The sequence below is a fragment of the Oxyura jamaicensis genome, chromosome 7 (assembly GCF_011077185.1).
Source record: "Oxyura jamaicensis isolate SHBP4307 breed ruddy duck chromosome 7, BPBGC_Ojam_1.0, whole genome shotgun sequence".
NCBI classification, from domain to species: Eukaryota; Metazoa; Chordata; class Aves; order Anseriformes; family Anatidae; genus Oxyura; species Oxyura jamaicensis.
Window position 1 is genome coordinate 19,703,443 of NC_048899.1, and position 21,119 is coordinate 19,724,561.

The 21,119-nt window shown below is 36.8% G+C and overlaps 1 protein-coding gene across 8 annotated transcripts in view; it reads left to right on the forward strand.

Annotated features, from left to right (window-relative positions):
- Window positions 1-21,119, forward strand: part of LRP2 (LDL receptor related protein 2) — a 121,016-nt gene that overhangs the window by 88,483 nt on the left and 11,414 nt on the right. For 6 of the 8 annotated variants that reach the window (XM_035332177.1, XM_035332175.1, XM_035332180.1 and 3 more), the window contains 19 exons: window positions 106-329; window positions 763-940; window positions 1,863-2,059; window positions 3,640-3,885; window positions 4,784-4,912; window positions 5,645-5,764; window positions 6,315-6,431; window positions 6,675-6,791; window positions 7,856-7,993; window positions 8,774-8,896; window positions 9,846-9,974; window positions 11,898-12,029; window positions 13,008-13,139; window positions 15,020-15,163; window positions 15,818-15,983; window positions 18,451-18,579; window positions 19,362-19,582; window positions 20,023-20,202; window positions 20,946-21,065. In XM_035332177.1, coding sequence (XP_035188068.1) covers window positions 106-329; window positions 763-940; window positions 1,863-2,059; window positions 3,640-3,885; window positions 4,784-4,912; window positions 5,645-5,764; window positions 6,315-6,431; window positions 6,675-6,791; window positions 7,856-7,993; window positions 8,774-8,896; window positions 9,846-9,974; window positions 11,898-12,029; window positions 13,008-13,139; window positions 15,020-15,163; window positions 15,818-15,983; window positions 18,451-18,579; window positions 19,362-19,582; window positions 20,023-20,202; window positions 20,946-21,065 — 2,942 coding nt within the window. The remainder of the gene's footprint in view (window positions 1-105; window positions 330-762; window positions 941-1,862; window positions 2,060-3,639; window positions 3,886-4,783; window positions 4,913-5,644; window positions 5,765-6,314; window positions 6,432-6,674; window positions 6,792-7,855; window positions 7,994-8,773; window positions 8,897-9,845; window positions 9,975-11,897; window positions 12,030-13,007; window positions 13,140-15,019; window positions 15,164-15,817; window positions 15,984-18,450; window positions 18,580-19,361; window positions 19,583-20,022; window positions 20,203-20,945; window positions 21,066-21,119) is intronic. The other 2 variants (XM_035332178.1, XM_035332182.1) reach the window with 1 other exon arrangement.

Consider the following 21,119-nt stretch of genomic DNA (forward strand, 5'->3'; position numbering starts at 1 on the left):
GTTGCATGGTCCTGGTCACCAGTAATGGCCTACCATTAGCATATACAGTAAATGTAAGATATTCTATTATTTATGTGAATGTTTTGTGCATTTTTCTTTGTGTAGGTACTCTGACCTGGATGGACATCATCGTCACACCGTATATGATGGGACTTTACCTCATCCATTTGCAATAACAATTTTTGAAGACACAATATATTGGACTGACTGGAACACAAGAACTGTTGAAAAGGGAAACAAATATGATGGGTCAGACAGGACTGTTCTCGTGAACACCACACACAGGCCATTTGACATCCATGTTTACCATCCATACAGACAGCCATTTGGTAAGAAAAGAGAATGAGATTTCCATTTAGAGGGCTGGCTGTTATCTGAAGATTAATTGGAAGCGGTCCTGAGTACACTAAGCTTTTGCATTTGCTCAGGGAAATAAAATCCACAGAATAAATGTAGTCCTCTATTTTACATATATAAGTGGTCTTTGATTAGCTGCTTAAATAGAATCAGACTGGGAGTGCATCATTTTAAATTAGTTTCTTGTAAGTCTTTGCTGAATAGTATATGTTTCCTGTATATGAAATCATAAATATTTCTTTTGGAGCACCTACTTATCTAGGTTTTGTTTTACAGCTTACTACATTTAAGCTTTCAATATAGTACTAGAGGAGTCTTTTACTGACTGAGACTTTTACTGACTGAGACCTTTGTGTCCTGGGATTTGCAAAGTACAGTAATATTTTTGTTTGCTTGTTTTACCAGTTAATAATCCTTGTGGCACCAACAATGGTGGCTGTTCCCATCTTTGTCTAATCAAAGCTGGTGGTCAGGGTTATTCCTGCGAATGCCCCGATAACTTCATGATAGTCCAGTTCGGCAATACAGCACACTGCCTTCCAATGTGCTCTAGCACCCAATTTCTCTGTGCAGACACTGAGAGGTAAGTCCACTGCACATCTTTTTCTGATGCCTTTTTAAATATACATTATAGAATTAAGACTCTTCAAAAGGGCATGAAAGGGTATTCCTCCTGCTTTTGCTATGATTCTGTGATGTGCTAGCAAAGACAAAGCCAGGATTGGACAGGCTTCCATTTTGGAAAAATATTTGTAGACTACATGTTTAAATGATGTTTTTTTTTCTTCCTAATATGACATTGCTAATGCAGCAAAGTTCGGATTTTTAGAAACATGTAAACTCCATAAACCATTTCCAGTTGAAATAACAAACCTGGACCTTTCTCTCTTTTTTTTTTTTTTTTTTTTTGTACATTTTTGCCATGTATCTCTTTCTGCCAAACATGTGTTGTCTGTGAATGGCCTAGCAAAGCCATTTAGCTGATCTGGGGGCATATTTCTAACCCTTTTCTCCTTTTCTCTGAGACGAGTGTGTTGGGGGAGAGGATTGTGGCCTAAGAGCTGCTGTGTTGATGTTGTATTGCTCTGGAACCTGTGAGGCAGTTGTCCTTACTGGGTGGCCTTTTGAAGCAGTACTACAATGATGATCCCTAGTGAAATTCTTGTGCAGGTGAATTATTAACATGTTACCTCATTAAAATCTAATTGAAGATTGATTTCACAAGCATAAGAGATGGTTGCCACAAATACACATTAAAATTCAATCCTTATTAATTAATTTGCTACGAACTTACTTCTAGTGGCCTACCAGTATCATCTGTTTCTGGAGACAGTCTTTCTGGCATGTTTTGTTAGCATATATGAAACAAGATGTGAAATTCAAGATGTCTTGGAAGTTTTGAGAAATAAGGCTGAGACGAGATTGTCTTTTGTGCTGTAAAAGGATGGTCATTTATCTGTAGAGATGCTTCCTCAACAAAGAAAACATTGTTTTCTCTTTGTTAGGTGTATTCCTATCTGGTGGAAATGTGATGGACAGAGGGACTGTCGAGATGGCTCTGATGAGCCCCCTACCTGTCCACACCGATACTGCCCTGTTGGTCAGTTCCAGTGTAACGATGGGAACTGCACAAGTCCACATTTCTTGTGCAATACCCAGTCAGATTGCCACGACAGATCAGATGAAGATCCTGTACTTTGCGGTATGTTACCAGTAATCATTTTAAGTGAGTTTTGCCAGTAGGAAACATGTAAGCAATATGTATTGTTATCATCTGCTTTTTACAGAGGAAGAGGTTAGGCAGGGAGATGCAGGTCCTAATTCTCTAGTTTCGCACCTACTAGAGCAATATACGACAGCGCAAAAGCAGGGTAGAGGAGAGCAAAAAAAATAAAAAATGTAAATGCTTTCTGTACCTTTAAGGTAATTTGCACTGATGTAAATTACAACCTGAGCTACTAGATACTGGAGGTAGGACCCTCTGCATTTTGTCCAGAGTAAAGCCCTGATGAATATGAGGAATATAAGCCTTTCTAATGCACAGATCAGTCCATCAGGCATGCTCATTTTCCCCATATTCTAGAATTTTGCATGATGGGACAAATTAATTTCACACTTCACATTGCACAAAACCCAGTGCATGTGGGAAGATTGTTTTGGAGAGCTGTTTATGATGGCAGAATTTTGGCAGTAGAGCCTAATTATGCTTGTGGAATAATGTTATTGCCTTAAAAACCTGTCCTATGCCACATACTTAGACCTAACTTAAGAAGCACATCCTTAGTCTTCTGTTTATAAATAATGTACTTCTGGCAGTTGCAAGCATAGTAAAATAAAGGAAAAAGAAAACAGTGTGGTTGTATAATTGATAGTTTCATTGCCGTTCACAAGCAAAGTGTTTCTAACAATGACAATTAAATGTTCATTTTACATGAGTTTCAAATAGCTGCGCTTTAAAGTATGGCACAGGGGATCATTTAATAAGTATAAAGTGGCAGTTCCATAACATCACTGGTTTTGATGTACCGCATACACTTTAAGTTAGTTTAGGTCTATATCATTCCTTCTGCTCATCATCATGTGTGTGGGATTAGAATCCCTTAGTCTAGAAAATGTATGGAAATCTTAAAATATTATTTCTTCTTGGAGAGTTTTTCAGTACTTGTGAAATAGTTAGTAGGGTAGCATCCAGTGAAACATAGAAAGTCTAGATGCTTTGTATGAAGTCCTATTTTCATAGACCTTCAGATCTCCCCCAGTTCACTGGTACCACTAATTTTAGCGTAACAAGCTTTACCCCTGGGGACAGAGGATGTACATTTATAAGTTCTGGAGCTGTTATTAGCATGGTTGTCTATGTTTTCTGGCATGTTCATTCATGCTCAGAGGAACAGGTGTATCAGGCAGTTTGCATCTAAGTTGATAGCACGGCCAGAACCAGAATGTCACGTAACTCCTCTAATAAGTAACTGGGAGCCCCTGTCTCAATCGTATATGAGTGCTAGATTTACTCCTCTCCGCTTTAGGAGAAGGTAGTATCTGCCTCATTCCTAGAATAACGTAGAGCATTAGTGAGCTTGACTGAATGCCTGTGGGAAATGTGCTGTGTGGCATTAGAAATCTGTATCTCAACTGGGCAAGTAAATGCTGATGTTTTAGAGTTTTACTGTCTTTTTCTTCCAGTTTGTGATGTAGACATAAGTGCCCAGTTGACCTAAGGCTGCTGCAGCAGACTGTTCCTGTAAGTTTCAGCATTCTAATAGCCAATTTGTATTCTTTCAGCTAATCACCAGTGTGAAACCCATCAGTGGCAATGTGCCAATAAACGATGTATCCCAGAAGCCTGGCAGTGTGATAGAGAGGATGACTGCGGTGACAACTCGGATGAAGACAGTACTCACTGTGCAAGTAGGACCTGTCCCCCAGGCCAATTTAAATGTGACAATGGCCGCTGCATCCCAGGATCCTGGAAGTGTGATGTGGATGATGATTGTGGCGACAATTCTGATGAGCCGTTCCATGAATGTAGTAAGCATTTAGCTGGAGGAAGCTGCCTAAATTATGGCGCACCGAATGCAAAGCAAACTGCATTACTTAATTTTTCTGAGAGTGAAAATTTATTGGAAAGGAATATTTTCTGCAAGTTGCTAATATGCAGTAAACAGTATTAGGAAACGTAGATTCTATATGGATAATGCACTGCTTTCTCATTCTTGAAGGTGAAGAAGCTTGCTTATGCTGGCTGGTTTACCGAGAACTGATAGTGTTTCACTCTGACCTCCCTGAATCTAGCAGTTTCATGTGCTTGGTCCCTAAAAATATTCTGTGAAAAAGATAATATGCATATATGATCTATTGCTTGTGTGGAAACAGGGAATGCCAGTTCACCAATTTTTACCTTAGAATCTGACATAGGTCAAACTTTTTACGAAAACAGAGTTTTGTTTCTTGATGCTGAAGTTTCTCCAGATGATAGGCACATGATTTGGAAACAAAAGTTACAAGCAGATCAAATGCAAAACAGCATAGACTACATTTACCAGTGGTGCTTCCCTATGTGCAGCATGTGTCTTTGAGTCACTGGTCATCTGGAAGAGCTTGGAACCACGCTTTTCCATATGAGGACAAGTTGCTTTCCCTTGCTTCCAGTTTTGGGGCTCCTGTTGACACCATTACCAGCACTAAATACTTCAGGGAAAACCACATTGAACATGTTTTGAATCTGTCATGGGTTTCTAGTGTACGCTGAATACAAGAAGCATGGATTGGAAAAGATACCACAAAATGTATGTTCTACTGTCTCTTTTACAACACTGGAAATAGCAGATAATTCTTTTTAGTAGAAGGAGCTGACTAAATTTTGACAGATTTTGAAAGTCAGGATAGCAAGTACGGTTTTTCTTGACAGTTGCCTCTTGTGTTTCAGTGGGCCCTGCTTATCGGTGTGACAACCACACACAGTTCAGCTGTAGAACCAATTACCGTTGCATACCACTGTGGGCAGTGTGCAATGGGAATGATGACTGCAGGGACAACAGTGATGAACAAGGCTGTGGTATGTCTGAAGAAGGAGGTCATTTCAACATAATTTTGTACCAAAAACATTTATTCAAGTTATAAACATCTTGAGTTTCTGAAAGTCTTTTCAGTAATAATGTACCTGGGATTTTTTTTATGTCAGTTAATTACCCTGGTAGTTATTTGTCTTCAGGAAAACCTCTATGTGCAGTGATTCATTGTGCAGCTCACATTTAGGAAATATTTTGCTTGAGCTGAATTATTATAGACTATTAAAACTGTCAGTGTGTTCTCCATTTACTTACCTCTTGTACTGCTGAAACCATCAGTATGGGAAGTATGATGGTACTTTCCCAGACACTTACATTTGTGTTGAAACCTCTCATACACTTTTACACAAAGCTTAGAGGACATTACATCACTACATCAGAACCAGAAAAGACTCAAAAGTGTTAACACTCTGTGAGGGCAAGATGTCTTGTAATTATTCTTCTCTGCATGTAGAATTGTAAAATCATATGTCACAAAGCCATGCTCCTTTACTCAGGATTGATCCCTCTTTTCCTTTGATAGCATGAAATTTATTTCTGTGTGTCTCCATCTCAGTTCTATATAGTTATTTCAGCTGTTTCTTAATCACTCTTCTAGTACTTAGCCCAGTTTTTGTCACAAACATCTCTGTCTACTTCTATGTGCATTACATCTTATTCAAAGACTATGCTAATGTGTGCTGGTCTCATGTTTTGTTGGCAAACTGTGTACACTGCAGAAGAGATGACTTGCAGTCCTTCTGGAGATTTCCGTTGTGACAATCATCGGTGTATCCCACTGCGCTGGAAATGCGATGGAGATAATGACTGTGGAGATCAGTCTGATGAGCGCAACTGCAGTGAGTTCTTTTTTGACTGTCATGATGTAGTTCAGCTTTTGACTTAACTATCCTTCTATTTCTTATGAGAATGGGGCAGACAGATCTCAACAGCAATCATTTAGTGCTTTATTGTATAGCTGTATTTTCTTTGCTAGCTATCACAGTGATGTTGCAAGGAAGAATTTTTAATATGTAAAAACACTGATAAATCCAGTCATCACAATAAAACAAATTCCTGTTTTCCAGTAGGAAGTGACATTTGAATTCTGCTCTGTGTGCAGAGGTAGGAGTATATAGTTTCTAAAGCAACAAACCTGGATTTTTCCGGAGTTGGAATAAAAATTACTCCTGTGATAAAACAAATACTTCTTCCATGTCAAGAAGGGACATAGATTGTTGAACGAAATGGCAGGAGTATGGGGACAGGCTTTTAAAGTATCATTCAGTTTTAATGATTATATAACATTATTAGCTAGTACAACTTCTGTCTGGTTTAATGAGACAGGTGTGGATGTTTAAATCTACAGAGGGGAAACTTTACACATTTCTACTTTGATTTTAAATTAAGGTCCTCGTGAATGTACAGAAAGTGAATACCGTTGTGACAATTTGCATTGCATTCCTTCCCGCTGGGTCTGTGATCATGATGATGACTGTGAAGACAATTCAGATGAACGTGACTGTGGTGTGTATTTTCTGGATGTGACCTTTTACATGTTCAGACTTTTGTTTCTAAAGCAGTATTTTTTTCTGCAAAATGATCTTTCATGGGAAGCATCTTTAATGTTGACTGGGTCACCAAAAGTAGCAGATAATATTTTAATTATCTGGGATGTTGCAGTCTTCCATTGGATGATCTCAAAAAATAAACACTTTATATGGATTTGAACAAGGAAACATTTCAACAGTTATTTCTGGATCTTTTCAGAGCTAAGAACCTGCCATCCTGGTTATTTCCAGTGTAATAGTGGACACTGTGTTGCAGAGCGCTTCAGATGTGATGGAAATGCAGACTGCCTTGATTTCTCTGATGAGACAACTTGTCGTGAGTTTCAAGCTTTGCAATCGGTGCTCATTGAGCTCACTTCCAGAAAGACTTGCACTTTTCTGTCTCTTTAAGTGAGATTGAGATGACTCCTTAGAGGTACTGAATTCTGCAACACTCAGTGATGTCAGTAAAAATTGAGGAGTGTAATGTTTTGAATCAGCTTTTAAATATATGAATGGATTGCCTTCTCTTATATTAATTGTAAACACAATCATACTGCTAGGAAATTAATGTGTTTACGTGGTCCAGCAGAAGATAGATGTATGATTGAATCAAAATTCTTGACTATTTCCACTCATGTTGCAAGATCCACAATTTCCATTCTAAAAAGGTTCTGTAATGGAAAGGGTTCTTCTAATACTCAAAGGAGTGTATAGAGTTTCCTAAAGTAGTGGTGAAAGCAAATACTTCTCTGTTTACATCTTCCTTCTATATATTGACCTACTGTGAAGAAAAGTCCTGGAATTTGCATTGTGATAGTTAATCTCTCAGAATTGTGTTTACACAATATTTGGCTTTTCTTAAGGGGAAGAAAATGTGTATGAGAAGCCACTGAAGGGGCAAAGATATGTTTTACTTACGTGGATTAAGACAGTCATGTGTTTTTTCTTTGATCTAGTTCAGTTTATCACAAATTTAACAGATTTTTTATTTTATTTTTATTTTTTAAACCTATGTTTAGATACTTTATGGGTACTTGGGTAATTCAGGTTTGGTGCCAGTGACATTATTTACCTTTCTTACTTATCTAGCAGTAACAGCTTCAAGCTACATTTGTAAAATTCGTGACAATTTATTTTCAGCTTCTGGGAATGTAATTTATGTTGTTTCAATATTCATTTGAACCTGAATTACTTATATTGTGGCTTCCAATAAGTCCTTAGTCTTTGCAGGTTGTTGTTGCTGTAGATCTTTGCAGTGCCTCATACTGCATCTCCTACTATGGAGAGAAGAGTATTTAAAAAAAAATAATAGGATCAACCTGAGTCTTTTTCAGGGAAAAAAAACACCACCAACAACAAAAATAAAACAAAATTTTCATTTAATATTTTTTTTTTCAGCAACACGATATCCTAATGGTACATACTGTCCACCCATGTTGTTCGAATGTAAAAACCATGTCTGTATCCAGCCATACTGGAAATGTGATGGTGACAATGACTGTGGAGATGACTCTGATGAAGAACTTCACCTTTGCTGTAAGAGAGAAAATTTGTATTAAAATTTAAAAAAAGCGTAATATAATATATAATTATAATAAAGAGAAGAAATAGAAAATAAATTTTAAATATTTTAATTTCAGTAGAGATTCTCACTGACTACTTTGAGGATGGGTGCTGAGAACTTTGCTTCATATGCAAGTTCACTTCATCCTCCTAAGTATGTTTCTCATTGTAGATGTTTATATATGTGGTTACAAAAGTAGGGAGAACTATATCAAAGAGCTAAGGATAGTACTTTATGCTTTCAAGTGGAATGTTTAAAATAAGAGCATCAGTTGCATTTAAAGATATAATTCAGATAATTTATATTCTCAAAGGTGAGCCTTTAAAGCTGTCCGTACTGTCGGAATATCTTTGTAAATATGGATGAGGAGTCCTACCTTAGTTGTTAAATAAATAAATAAATAAAATGAGGTGTTAGAAGTGTAATGGAAACAATTCGTGTTAGTTATGAATTAAATAAACAATTAATTAGCATTTTGGATTTTCCTTCATAAACAAACCTAGAAACCTCAGTATTATATGTAGTTACAGCATGAGCCTTTGGACAATGATAATATACTGTTGTCTGACAAAAAATATATAGCAGCCTGATATATGATCACCAAAATGTAGAGAAAGTTATTTTGGGTCTGAATGCCCCTGCAATGTCTTCTAAAATATGGGAAACATATCAATGTTACAAGATAAAACTGATAACTCACAACTCCATGGCATGAAGTATCAGTGTGATTGACTTGTTTTCTGTGGTTTTAGTGGATATTGCTTGTGAATCTCCGTTCCGTTTCCGATGTGAAAACAATCGCTGTATATATAGTCATGAGCTGTGCAACCAGGAAGACGACTGTGGAGATGGAAGTGATGAAAAAGAGGAACACTGTATGTATACACAAAATTTAGCAGCAAATAGGAGATTTAGTAATTGCGATGTGTTTAGTAATACTGAAGGTCTTCAGAAATGTCAAAATCACACATAAGTATATGACAACTAAAGCTCAATATGAAATAATTTGAACTTTTGTTATTGGTACTATGTGTTCACAGGTCTCCATGTAAGTAGCAAAAATAAGCAATGATTTGCCTGAAAAAGGGTATGGTTTTCAAAATCAAATTGTGTTTTATTATAAATACTAGCCCAATTGTGTCTACTTACAATGAAGTCCGAAATAAAAAAGAAAAACGTGTTTGGCTGTATCATAAGTTAGGATTGGATGGATATTGGACATTTTAAAAAAATAGATAAATGGGTACTTCTGAATTCATGGCACTGTTATGTACATAGTAAGAGTCAATATTAAGGGACAAATCCTGCAGAAGCTCTGTTAATATTCAATAGGGTTTTGCCCTCAGATATCTGAGGTAGTTCTTACTGACTGTGTTGATTTTTATATTATATAGTTTTATCATAGTTTTGATTACTTATTAAGCAACCAATAAAAGCTCGCTTATTTGCTGGCTTTTATTGCAAAATTTTCTTAAAATTAATATTTTACTAATAACTCAATCTCTTGAAGTCTGCAGCAGATGTATAAAGTATGGAGTTAAAGGGTATCAATTAGTTTGCATTCTTAAAAAAAAGTTCAGTCAACTATTAACAGGAAGTTTCTAACTTCCACCTCCATAAAATGGAAAGGGCTTCTTCAGTTCATTGGGGTGTGACTAGAAGTCAGGAGCCCTTGCTTAGCTTTATGAGAGACTTGCAGTGTCATTCTAGTCATTATTTTACCAGATTGCATCAGCTTCCTCATTAGCAATGTGTAATAGTGCTGTCTGTTGGTACTGTGTCACTGAAGTTTTGACAGAGGAATGTTTCTCTTCTCAACTGTAGGTAGAGAACCAACCCCAAGACCTTGTACAACTGAAGAATTCAAGTGCAGTAATGGAAATTGCATTCCGCTACATTATGTCTGTGACAATTATGATGACTGTGGAGACCATTTTGATGAAATGGGCTGCAGTAAGTAACAACATCAATTGAATAAAAAATTACAATGCTATTGAAATAAACATTTCTGAAACTGATAACAATAAATGTTTCTTCGTGGATAGCATAATCAGATGTATTAATTTTGAATTACCCCATGCTGTGATTATCTGATTAGCCATGACAATATGTTTTTTTTTTCTTTCTTTGCGGAAAAAGCCCTAAGAAATTAAGTGCTCTGAACAATCTTTTTTAGGCGTATAGCATTTATGCATCACAAAAAAGAGTTTGATCTTGTTTTTAATCTTGTTTTTAGATGTGTTGCATTATGGAGACAAGAACACCCAGATAGTTAAATTGGAATTGACATAGGCCAAGCTACAGAATTATTCATGGGCAGACCCTGAACCCATAGAAGTTGCTCCAGCCCTGTTGAAACAAAAAATACGTTGAGATGCTTCTATTGTCCTGTTTACAGACAGAACACAGAAGTCTATAGGGACAGCTATTACTCAGGCTGAGGGCCCTCTCAGTTCCTCTGTACATGCACAACTTTTATTAATTATGCTTCATTAATCTACTAACAGCCATTTAGATGCAAAAACTTTGACTTGAACTTTGAAGCGAGAGACTATTCTGATGATATCTGATAAAAATAAAAATCTAACTCTCTTTGTATCAACGTATAGAGAGTAGTAGAGTAGTAATAGGAGCGTGTACTTGCAATTTTAGTTTGCCAGGCTTTGATGGCTTCAGCTGAAAGTGTGCCAAATAACGAATGCACTAGTGAATTACGATCCAGTATGCTTGCAAAGCACAAATAACTTGTAATCCTATAGTGCAGTCCATTCTTAAGTAGCTGTTTCACATACTATCCCCAATGGTCTTTAGGTAATATAACCTTACAATGACTTGATGAAAATATTAAAAGGATCTGAAACAGTGCAAATCAAAGACACCTAGCAGTCAGCATTCTACCGTTTGTGGATAGATACGAATGCAGGTCAGATGATAACATTCGCATTACCAATATCAAAAACCTGAGATGTTGAGAGAAAAACTCCGTGTCTATGTATTTGTCTACACAATGAATTTATGCTTCTACATATATATGGAATTGAGATGTTTAAAATTAATTAGGACTGGGATGTATGTGTTGGAGATAATGAGCTTAATGTAATGTTTTTGTCATACATTTCTATCTTTTCTCATGCTGTCAAAAAACATATATTATTTCTTTCCTACTTAGATACAATCTGAATTTTAAAGTACTTTGTATATATGTAGAATATGTCAGAATCAATATCATTTTGTGTGTTATTTGAGAAGAATATAATTTTCTATTTGATACAGAATATCTATTATACCTCTCTTACCTTTTCTGTTATAGGCATTTCTTTAAAGGGCAATGCATTCGGTGCAATGACCTGTATTGACTTCACTAGGCTTTTGATTAGGTACTGGATGAGTATGTTGTCATCTTCTCTAATTTCCAGACATAGGTAATATGTAGTCTGTGACACATACGGTAGCCGTTGAAAATATGGTTTGTTTAGGTGATTAGAAAGGACTGTGTAAGAAAGAGGTTGGTTGGCAAAGGTAGGAGTTAGTCTTGTGTCTTAGTTTCTGCAATTGCTGCAGATTCTATTAAGGAAGGTGAGTTGGATGTTCATGGCTCTTACTCTGACCCTGTTCACCTACTTCTATAGTGAAACTATTCTTAGTTGAAAGTTCTTTTGACTGACCTTTACCACCCTTTTTTAGTTTGCCTTAGAGAAAAGATGTTCACGTTAATTGGATTTCACTTAGGAAAAAAGAGAAAGAAAACTAACATTATCCATTGAAAATGGTTTTCAAATAGACAATAATGATCAAAATTACAACCTCCTTATCACTTTATTATCACTTAGCACATTTTTTTAATGGTTGTAATTGTCTAATTCCTACCTTTTTCAGATCCTGGAACAGAACGAACCTGTGCAGAAAATATCTGTGAACATAACTGTACCAACTTGAATGAAGGAGGCTTTATCTGTTCCTGTAGACCAGGGTACAAGGCCAGTGAAATTAACCGAAACTCCTGTGATGGTATTTTCATTCTTCTAAACATATCACTGATAAGTATTCAATGACCTGTCACTTCATCATTCTAATATGACTACTCACTCCTGCATTATAACAGGATGTTTGTACATCTACCACATCTTCTTAAATCATTTTGCTGGATCATGTTTTCTAACATCCAGGCCTCATTCAATAAAGAGCTGGCTCTGCAGTTATTATTTATTTTTTTTTAAGGCTTTTGTTAGCTGTGGGTATACGTTCTTGCTTTTTGGTATATAGGTTTAGTTGTATCTTTGCAATTTGAAGGATGGAAATTTGCTATTATTTTTCCTTATTAATAGAAAACTTACTGAAGGTTACACTCTCATTTGGTTCTGTTTCAGAACAGACCTTCAGTAAAGGTTTATTGTGCCATGTTTTTGCCTTATTTATATGCAGATAAAATATGGAGGAATTTACTCAAGGGCCATTGGTGGTGATTATGCAGTATAGTGTGGTTGTGGTTACCATTTCAGTATCTTGACAAGATCACTTCTGTTCATTGCTCCTGGATCTTGTGGACAGTTTGTGTAGTTTTATTAAACACGATCGAAGGACATTCCTCCCTGTCCTTCCAGCTGATATTGTTTCTTAGGGACTAGGTATCTGTGCGTCAACATTTCAAGAAGGGTTGCTCTTGAATCTCATGGTAGTCATGCCTCATCTTTTGTCTTTCCTTGGTGATCTAGCACAAAAATACACAATGAAAAATGTCTTTTAAAAACAATCTGTGGAACAGGAGCTATGCAGTTGTTAGCAATCTATAGTTAAGACTTATGTTGAACATTAAATGAGCAATGAGGAGTTCTGTTAGAAAACTAAGGCTGATTTTAAAGATAATTTATTATCACTGATCTTTTAGCATATGTGGGAAAGGGATGTCCACTGCTTCATGGAGTAAAGATGGCTAGGATGTGGAAGGAGAGATTAAACTCTAGGTATCTTTTCTCTGCTTATGTGTAGATATCAATGAATGTGAGATCTTCGGAACATGCACCCAGGACTGCAAAAATTCCAAAGGAAGCTATGAATGTTTCTGTGCAGATGGCTTCAGATCTGTGGGTGACCAACAAGGGAAGCAGTGTGCAGCTAATGGTATGTTAACTGACAGCAAGATTGATTGCCACCCATAAAGAGCAAGTGAAGTAGAGCAACTTACTGAATACAATAATCTTTTCTTATGGAAGGGAATAACGAAAACCAACATTATCTGTGTATTCTACCCATTCCATAATCAGGAAGATAAATGTTCATGTCTGCTTCCAATTGTAAACATTAAAAATAATATTTTGGTTTGGATCACTGCCTTCCTTTCACCTGAAATTTTCTCTAAAACAAAAGCCTGCTTATCCTGTGGATGTCAGCAGAAAGAAATTAATGCTGCCTGTTCCTGAAGTTTAGGTTTTTGCAACAAAAGAATGCATCAGAAGAAAGTTGCATTAAACTGGTAAAAATCAAAGGCACTTTGATGACAGGTTGCTTATTTGTAATTCATGGACCGATGCACACAGACAGAAGGACTTTAGCCCATGTTTAACTTCAATCATTAGTTTTTTTGACATACCTCAGTGCAGTGACTACAGTGTGTGACAGCCATTGAATAGGTAGACAGTTGATTCAGAAGATAATAGTTGAGTAGTAATAATACAGAGCTGAAGAAAAAATTGACAACACAGTAGTATTATATAAAAGACTGAAACAACATCATATTTAGAAAAGTACTTACACTGTAGCAGCTTTCAGAGATGCGTGATAGCAATATGGTACCTGGGTTTCTGCTTGGCAGTTTCTTTTTGTGCTGGTGTCTCAGATCTAGTTCTTTAAAATCCTTCTTCACAGGTTTTATTCAGGAATCATCTAGATATTCTAGACATGTAGATATTTTCAAGGGTCAGTGATAGAAGATAACATGATTGTAGCTGATAACATTGTGAAATTGCTTGTGCCTGAAGTTCTACTTCTATCTGTGCCCAGAACTGTATCACTCTTTGTAGTGCAAGCTCACAGCACTCATAAATGAGGGCTTCCTTTGCCTGTGTCTGCTGTGGGCCTGATAATCAGGCATTTTCAGAAGACACATAAAATATCAGGTCTTTTTCTTTGTTGTAATTGTATAGTGTTGGTAAAGCTGCCAATTTCTGCAGTGAATTGTATGCTTATTAGAGAATGGAGTCACTTCCCTTATTGTTCCATAGTTGTGCATGCCTTAGGGGGAAAAGGATCTGTATTCAGATAAACACTTCATAGACTGAGGTTTATTAGTTGGAAAAGGTACTGGTAAATGAGATCTTTTCCCAGGTGAATGCCTTTTCACTTCTCCTGGGTTCTGTGAAGATGTCCATGACTCCCAGCTGGACTTCGTCATTGACAGAAGGGCTGTACAATTGCATGTTCTCACTAGCAGTGAGCCAGCTGGGACTGCTACTCCTGCTTGACTATAATCAAGTTATTAGAGTACTGAGGCTAACCTCAAATTAACCTGTGGTCAGGTAGGAAAGCATTCTTCTGACTATAGACACATTGGGTAGAAGAACTGAGACAGCTCCTGACTCAAGATACTGGCAATTTATTTATAGTTACCAAAATTGTTCCCCATTTGGCAAGGTGGTTAAGGTGAGCTGCACAGTGTGTAACTGCATTCCATTTTTGAGATGTGAGGTGTCAGCATGCCAACACTGTGATGTTCAAGATTTTTTAAGGATTTTTGCCTTAGTGATTATGGCTGCAGAAAGTCTATGGTGAAAAGGATAATACTATTTTCATTGGTAAGCATGTCCAGTGTTTTTAATTATTATTATTATTTTTTTAATTAAAACAAAAATAAAGCTCTGAAGCTTTAGAAGTGGCCCTGTGTCCTTTCTGCCTCTTACTCAGTTGAAAACCTTTGAAAAAATGAATTTAGTTTTAAATGTAAATTACTTTCATCTGTTTTTTCCAAAAAATACATGAAAGTTAAGTTAATTATCATTTTCTAGGTAATCCTCCATTGTTACTGCTGCCAGATAACGTGCGGATTCGAAGATACAATATCTCATCAGAACAATACTCTGACTATATTGATAACCAGGAGCGCATCCAAGCTCTGGATTATGACTGGGACCCTGAAGGAATAGGCCTGAGTGAGTATATGTAGAACATGACTACTCCCCCATACAGTAGTTGGTTTAAAAAGACATGTGTCAGTAGCACAGGGATTTAATTTATGTTGGAAATCAAAATCGAACTAGATTAACTGGCCATGTCTTGGCTGAATGTGCCCATCCCCTTTACTTGTTTCTTAAGCATCAGTGTGGTTCATTTTAATACTTTGCTTTGGTGTAGCTAGTTTTTGTTCTGTTTTTCCTTTTGTTTTGATATGAGTTCAGCTGTGGAATTGTTACTCTTTAGGATTATGCGATAGTAGAGGATTGCTATAAACAAACCCCTTTCTTCTCTTCTGTCTCTGCCAGTCCCCAAACCTTGATTCAAGTCTTGAAAGAACTGATCTAAGCTCAAAATTCTGTGCAAAGGGTTCAAAGCTAAAATCCTCTCCTCTTGAAAAATGTAACACGTGTTTCTTGATAATCTAGGCCAAGATGATTTTAGATGTGCTTCTTAACTAAATGGCTTAAAAATATGTGCAGTAACACAATGTAATTAAACAGAATATTCTGCATTTTTATTAATTTAAAAATTGAACTAGTCTCTTGAAATAAGAGGCTCAGAAAGATTAGGATTTTCAAAAAATAAGGAATGGCTAGACATTAAAAATGATCCTTGATTTGTTTTTTAAGGTATTGTGTACTTCAGCATTCTGGGGCAGGGTTCTCAGTTTGGAGCCATCAAACGTGCCTATCTGCCCACATTTGACAGCAGTAGAAACAATCCTACAAAGGAAGTTGATTTGAATCTCAGATACATAGTTAATCCTGATGGGTTGGCTGTTGACTGGGTTGGAAGGTAAGTGCGCTGATAAGCTAGAAAAATGTTGTAGATGGAGTATGTCAAGGGTCTGATCAGGTAGTGCAAAATCCATTTTTTTTTATTCCTTATGAATTCTCTGTGTCTCAAGATATCTGAAGATATCTGTGTTTCAAAATATCTGAATAAATAAATAAATAAAAATTAGTAGTTCAAAAGCCTATAGTAAGTTCTGTTTGCCCGGACAGCAGTTAATAGGTCAAATGCGTGTTGCTGACCGCACCATGTATTCTCTGAGGAAATATACATTACTCCACAGCTGGCAGATCAGTTGTGTGTCAGTTAGGTGATAATATGCTGGCCTTCATATCAGAAGGATTCTTCTTTTAGGACTCAGGTAAGCTTTAGAGAAGAAGCTAGGAGACCTTCCTAACCCATAAATGAGTTTGTGTCTTACCTTTGCTCGTTTCTTATCAGCCTTGTGCTGTATGAGCTAATCCCAAAGCAAAGCTGCTCTGAAGTCTGATGATTATATATTTTTTCTCAGTGGTTACTTTTTTGTAATTGCCTGAAAAAGTTTTCCTCTTCTCCTTTTTTTTTGACCATAGCTCTTCTTTAGCTGTTTTTTGTTTGTTTGTTTGTTTGTTTTTAAATCCAAGAACTCATGAGAAGATGGGCATAACTTTAGTGAGTTTGACTCATATGTTGATGGTGTTATTTTTTCTTCACAACATAACTATTAAAGATTGTCCTGGACAGGCATAGCTATAGTTCATTTGATATAATATTGAGAGGACCTTGATGTTTGTAAATAATAACTGTGAAATGTAGTCAGAATTCTGAAGTTGAATGGGCAGATGTTATAGAGATGAGTCAGTCTTCTGAATGTGGTTGACAAATTTTGGATGTTCCTGATGATGTTGTCAATAGGGTGAGGAAGAATGGTGTGAAGATCATAGTAAAGCATGACTTTTCTGGAAAACTGAAAACTAAAAGAAGGAGCTTAGGCATCTGCTTCCCCTGTATTACATAGTTATCAACTATGATTAGTAATGTTTCTATTTTATATCCTTAGAGTATGACTGGAAGGTGCTTAAGATTGTAAGGATTGTAGCTAGGTGGCACTTAATGCTGAATTGTGATGATGGCAACAGAGATTTTTTTTTAATGCTTCAAGTGTATGAGTAGGCAAAGGTTGGAGAAAGACTTCTGTTTCCAGTTCAGGGCCTGATACACAGCTTTTATTATTGAGATTCCTTGTGTTAGGTGATGTATGCTATGGTAGGTGATGAGTTCTATAAAATAGTTAGGGAGTTGCTCATAAAGTATGTCATGCTGATTTCTAGAGCAGAATAAAGCCAGTCTGGCAGGCTGAAGAGATTCACTAGCCTGAAAAATTCTGTCACTCATGACAAGTGGAAAGTTACATCTTCTAGCATTTTTTTTTTTTTTAATATGAGATACGTGTATTAAAGCCTGGGCTAACCTCCAGCTTTCAAGTTATTTCATTGTTAGCTTTGTGAACTGCAGGACATCTGAAAACTGAATGTCTCTGAGGGTGGAAGGGAGTGTCTGAATTTCAATTCACAAATATGAATAAATTCTATCAAATGTATTTGAAATCTGTATGGTTATAAGATAAAGAATAGAGCATCATGGTGAGGCTAGCATCTTTAGTACTGCAAACAATGTTACACTGATTCCAGAGCAATGTTGAGAGTTTTATTTTTTTTTTTAATCAAATTTAAGTGTCTGCACATGATATCAAAACTGTTTTGAGGCACTTAGTTCTGCCTATCTGCAAAATTGGAACTCTAGTATTATCTCACATTCCCAAGACACTTAGGGAATAACTTACTCCATCAGAAGGCAGTGTGTGATTAGTGAGTAAATACTACTGAGTGAGTTATGTGTGTTATGTAAGATGAAAAAAATATAGGCAAGATGATAAAGATAAGCTAAGTCCAAAGAAGAATGGACCAAGTACCCTATTTGTAAAGACTAAAAGCATTTGCATCTAACGTGGTAACTATTCATTAACATCTCTGTGAGAAGACAAAAAGCTAGAAAGAAGCTGTGGACGAATATACCGGATGGCTTCAAAGTTGCCCCATAAACTGCATGGTAGATAAATTTTTATTTGTAATGAACTTGATTGTTACCTGGAAAACTGAATCTATAAAGATGCTTATTAGCCTTCTCTGGTACTTAAAAGTAACAATGAAAGTTTTCAGCATCGCTTCAGTGATGTTTATTTGACAGGGAACAGAGGCAGCTACAGAAACTTTCACAGAGGAGAAAACTAGCGAGCCTGTGGATCACATTTCCTAAACTCCTGTATCTAGGAACTGGATGTTCCAGACTGAAAAAGTTCAGATGTAATCAGTTCTGTTTCATTTTATTAATTTTGCTTGATTTTGATGTAGCTTTTTTCTTGAAGATTTTTTTGTTCCTCTGCCACGTATAAGCTATTTAATTTTGGAATGTTCTGTTTTGTTTAATTCAGACATCTTTACTGGACTGATTCAGGGACTAATCGTATAGAGGTGGCAAAATTAGATGGACGGTACAGAAAATGGCTTATCTTTTCTCTTCTGGATCAACCAGCAGCTATTGCCGTCAATCCGAAAAGTGGGTAAGTACTACAGGACTTCCCAGAATTATTTTCAATGCCATTCAGTACCAAAACCCCACAATGGTAAACTTTACAGTAAGGAGTAGGGGAGTACTTTACTGATTAAATTCATGGTTTTCCTCTTACTAATGTCAGGAAATTTGTATACATGAGAACATATTTTAGGTTTATATTTTGTGTAGGTGCTTGCATTGGTGATGACACCAGGTAGGCCAAATAAAAATCTCCTTTCTGTAATACTGTGTGCTCCAAAATTTCTCTATTACAACTGAAATAGGGAAATTAATGGCAACCTCTTTACTAGCTCCAAGTAGTACAGAAATATCCACTTTCAATGGAAAACAATGTAAATGTGCTGGTACATTTAACAGCTCGCTCCATCTTGTATTAAATGATGGATCACAGCATGTTGTGATATGTGCATCTCCTGGCTGCAGTGAAGCAGCACAGTTTTTTGAAGTCACTTGGGGTCTGCAGCATTACAGTGACTCATGGATGCCCAGAATAGTCACTTGTTTTTCTTCCAGTGAGAATGAGAAATTGCCATTGAAACCACTCTCTTCCACGTAAGGTCACAAGTTGAAAACATTCTTTGGTATTTATCTTCTGTCATTGAAACATGCTTGTTCAGTTAACTCAGCAGGACTTTGCTAATCTCACCTGCAAAACATCAACTGCTGGGCAGCTTTATGTTCCCCAACTAACATGTTCCATGAATCTCCAACGGATGATTGTGGCAACCAAATTCTGAATTATGCTAAATTGTGGTTGTGTCCTTTCAGGTTCATGTATTGGACTGACTGGGGAAGGCAGCCAAAGATAGAACGTGCCTGGATGGATGGACAGCAAAGACAAACTTTGGTCTCTGAAGACCTTGGCTGGCCAACAGGTCTTTCTATTGATTATTTGAACAACGATAGGATTTATTGGAGCGATTCTAAAGAAAATATCATTGAATCCATGAGACCTGATGGGACAGACAGAACCGTAGTATTACACGGAGGTAAGAATTTACTATGGAATCCATGTAGTAGTAACCAAGGTGTGTGGTAACAAGCACTTGGTTTTCATGTGTGGAGTTAGATTTTCAAGAGCGTTAGTAGAGTTAGATTTTCAAAGTCTCAGTAGTGTTTTCTCCTCCTTTACACAGGGATAAAGAGCACACCAAGTTCAGAGCTCATGGTATTAGATTACCTGAGAGTACCTTACATGACTAACCTAGGGACCTTGTGGAAAATTGGATTCTTGCTTTCTTATGTATATTATTAAGAGGTCTGCAGGAACAACTACATTAACTGGTCAGCCATGTGATAATATATATCTACAGCTATGAATGTCATAAAATGAAAGATTAGATGATATATTTAGCTGAAGAAGAACAGCAGTTGTATTGCTCCTGCTAGAGATGTGCTTGCTGACAGTCCATTGTTTGGTTGCTTTGAGAAGTAGGCAGTCCATACAGCCTTGATGTCTTTGAAGGCCATTTGTATTGGATAGCTAAAGAACGAGGAGAAGTCTGGAAGAAAAATAAATTTGGAAGTGGAGAAAAAGTGAAAGTGTTGACCGTAAATCCGTGGCTTACTCAAGTGCGCATCTATCACCAGCATAGATACAATCAGTCAGGTAGGTAATCAGCATCCTTGATGAGCCATTCATTGCTAAGAGACTGAAGTTGGTACCAATGTTTTCAAAGAGCTTAGTATTCTAATAATGTGTTTATCAGAATGTGATAATATGTATTTCTGAAAATTTGAGAAGAAAAAAAAGCGGGGGGGGGATGGATGTCTCGCAAGTATTTTCTACATACCCCAAATCAAATCAGCAATGAAATATTACACTGCTCTTCAGAGTCTTTTAGTAACGGGTCATGGCCACATTCTTTCCCTTCTTACCCTCCATCTTGGAACTGTCATAGAGGTGGCAGTCACAATATGAGTTTATCCTGGTACGTACAAAGTGTTTTTATTTATTTTTTCAGCCCCTGAGGGGGGCATTTCAACTATCACATGCCTGTAGTAATCACAAGAGGGATGTCCAGAGGATCATCCAGCACACACCCCGTTTTCAAGAATGTTTTAGCTTTCAGAATCAGAAAGCTCCCCATTGCTTAGAGATGTTCTATTTCTTTGCTTCCTGGTGCTCCTCTGGCTTTCAACAGCCATGGCCTCTCAGGAAGAATGCAGACAAAAGGCTTTGATGGAAATGTGGTGTTTGGACATCACTTGTTTTTAAAAAAATGATCTAGATTCAGAATTTTGGTGTTTGATATGGAGTCCCCCTGCTCCCCCTTATCTCAGGAATTTTCTGAATTGCTTCTTCAGCTGCCTTTATCACTTTTTTTTTTTTTTTTTTTTTTTTTTTTCCAGTGCCTAATCCTTGTAAAGATGTCTGCAGCCACCTCTGCTTGCTAAGACCAATGGGATACACCTGTGCTTGTCCTCAAGGGACTCGGTTTGTAGAAGGCAGCAGCACAGAGTGTGATGCAGGTAAAATAATTTGTGAAAATTGAAATAAAAACAAAGGAAGTTTTGCTTTCAGAA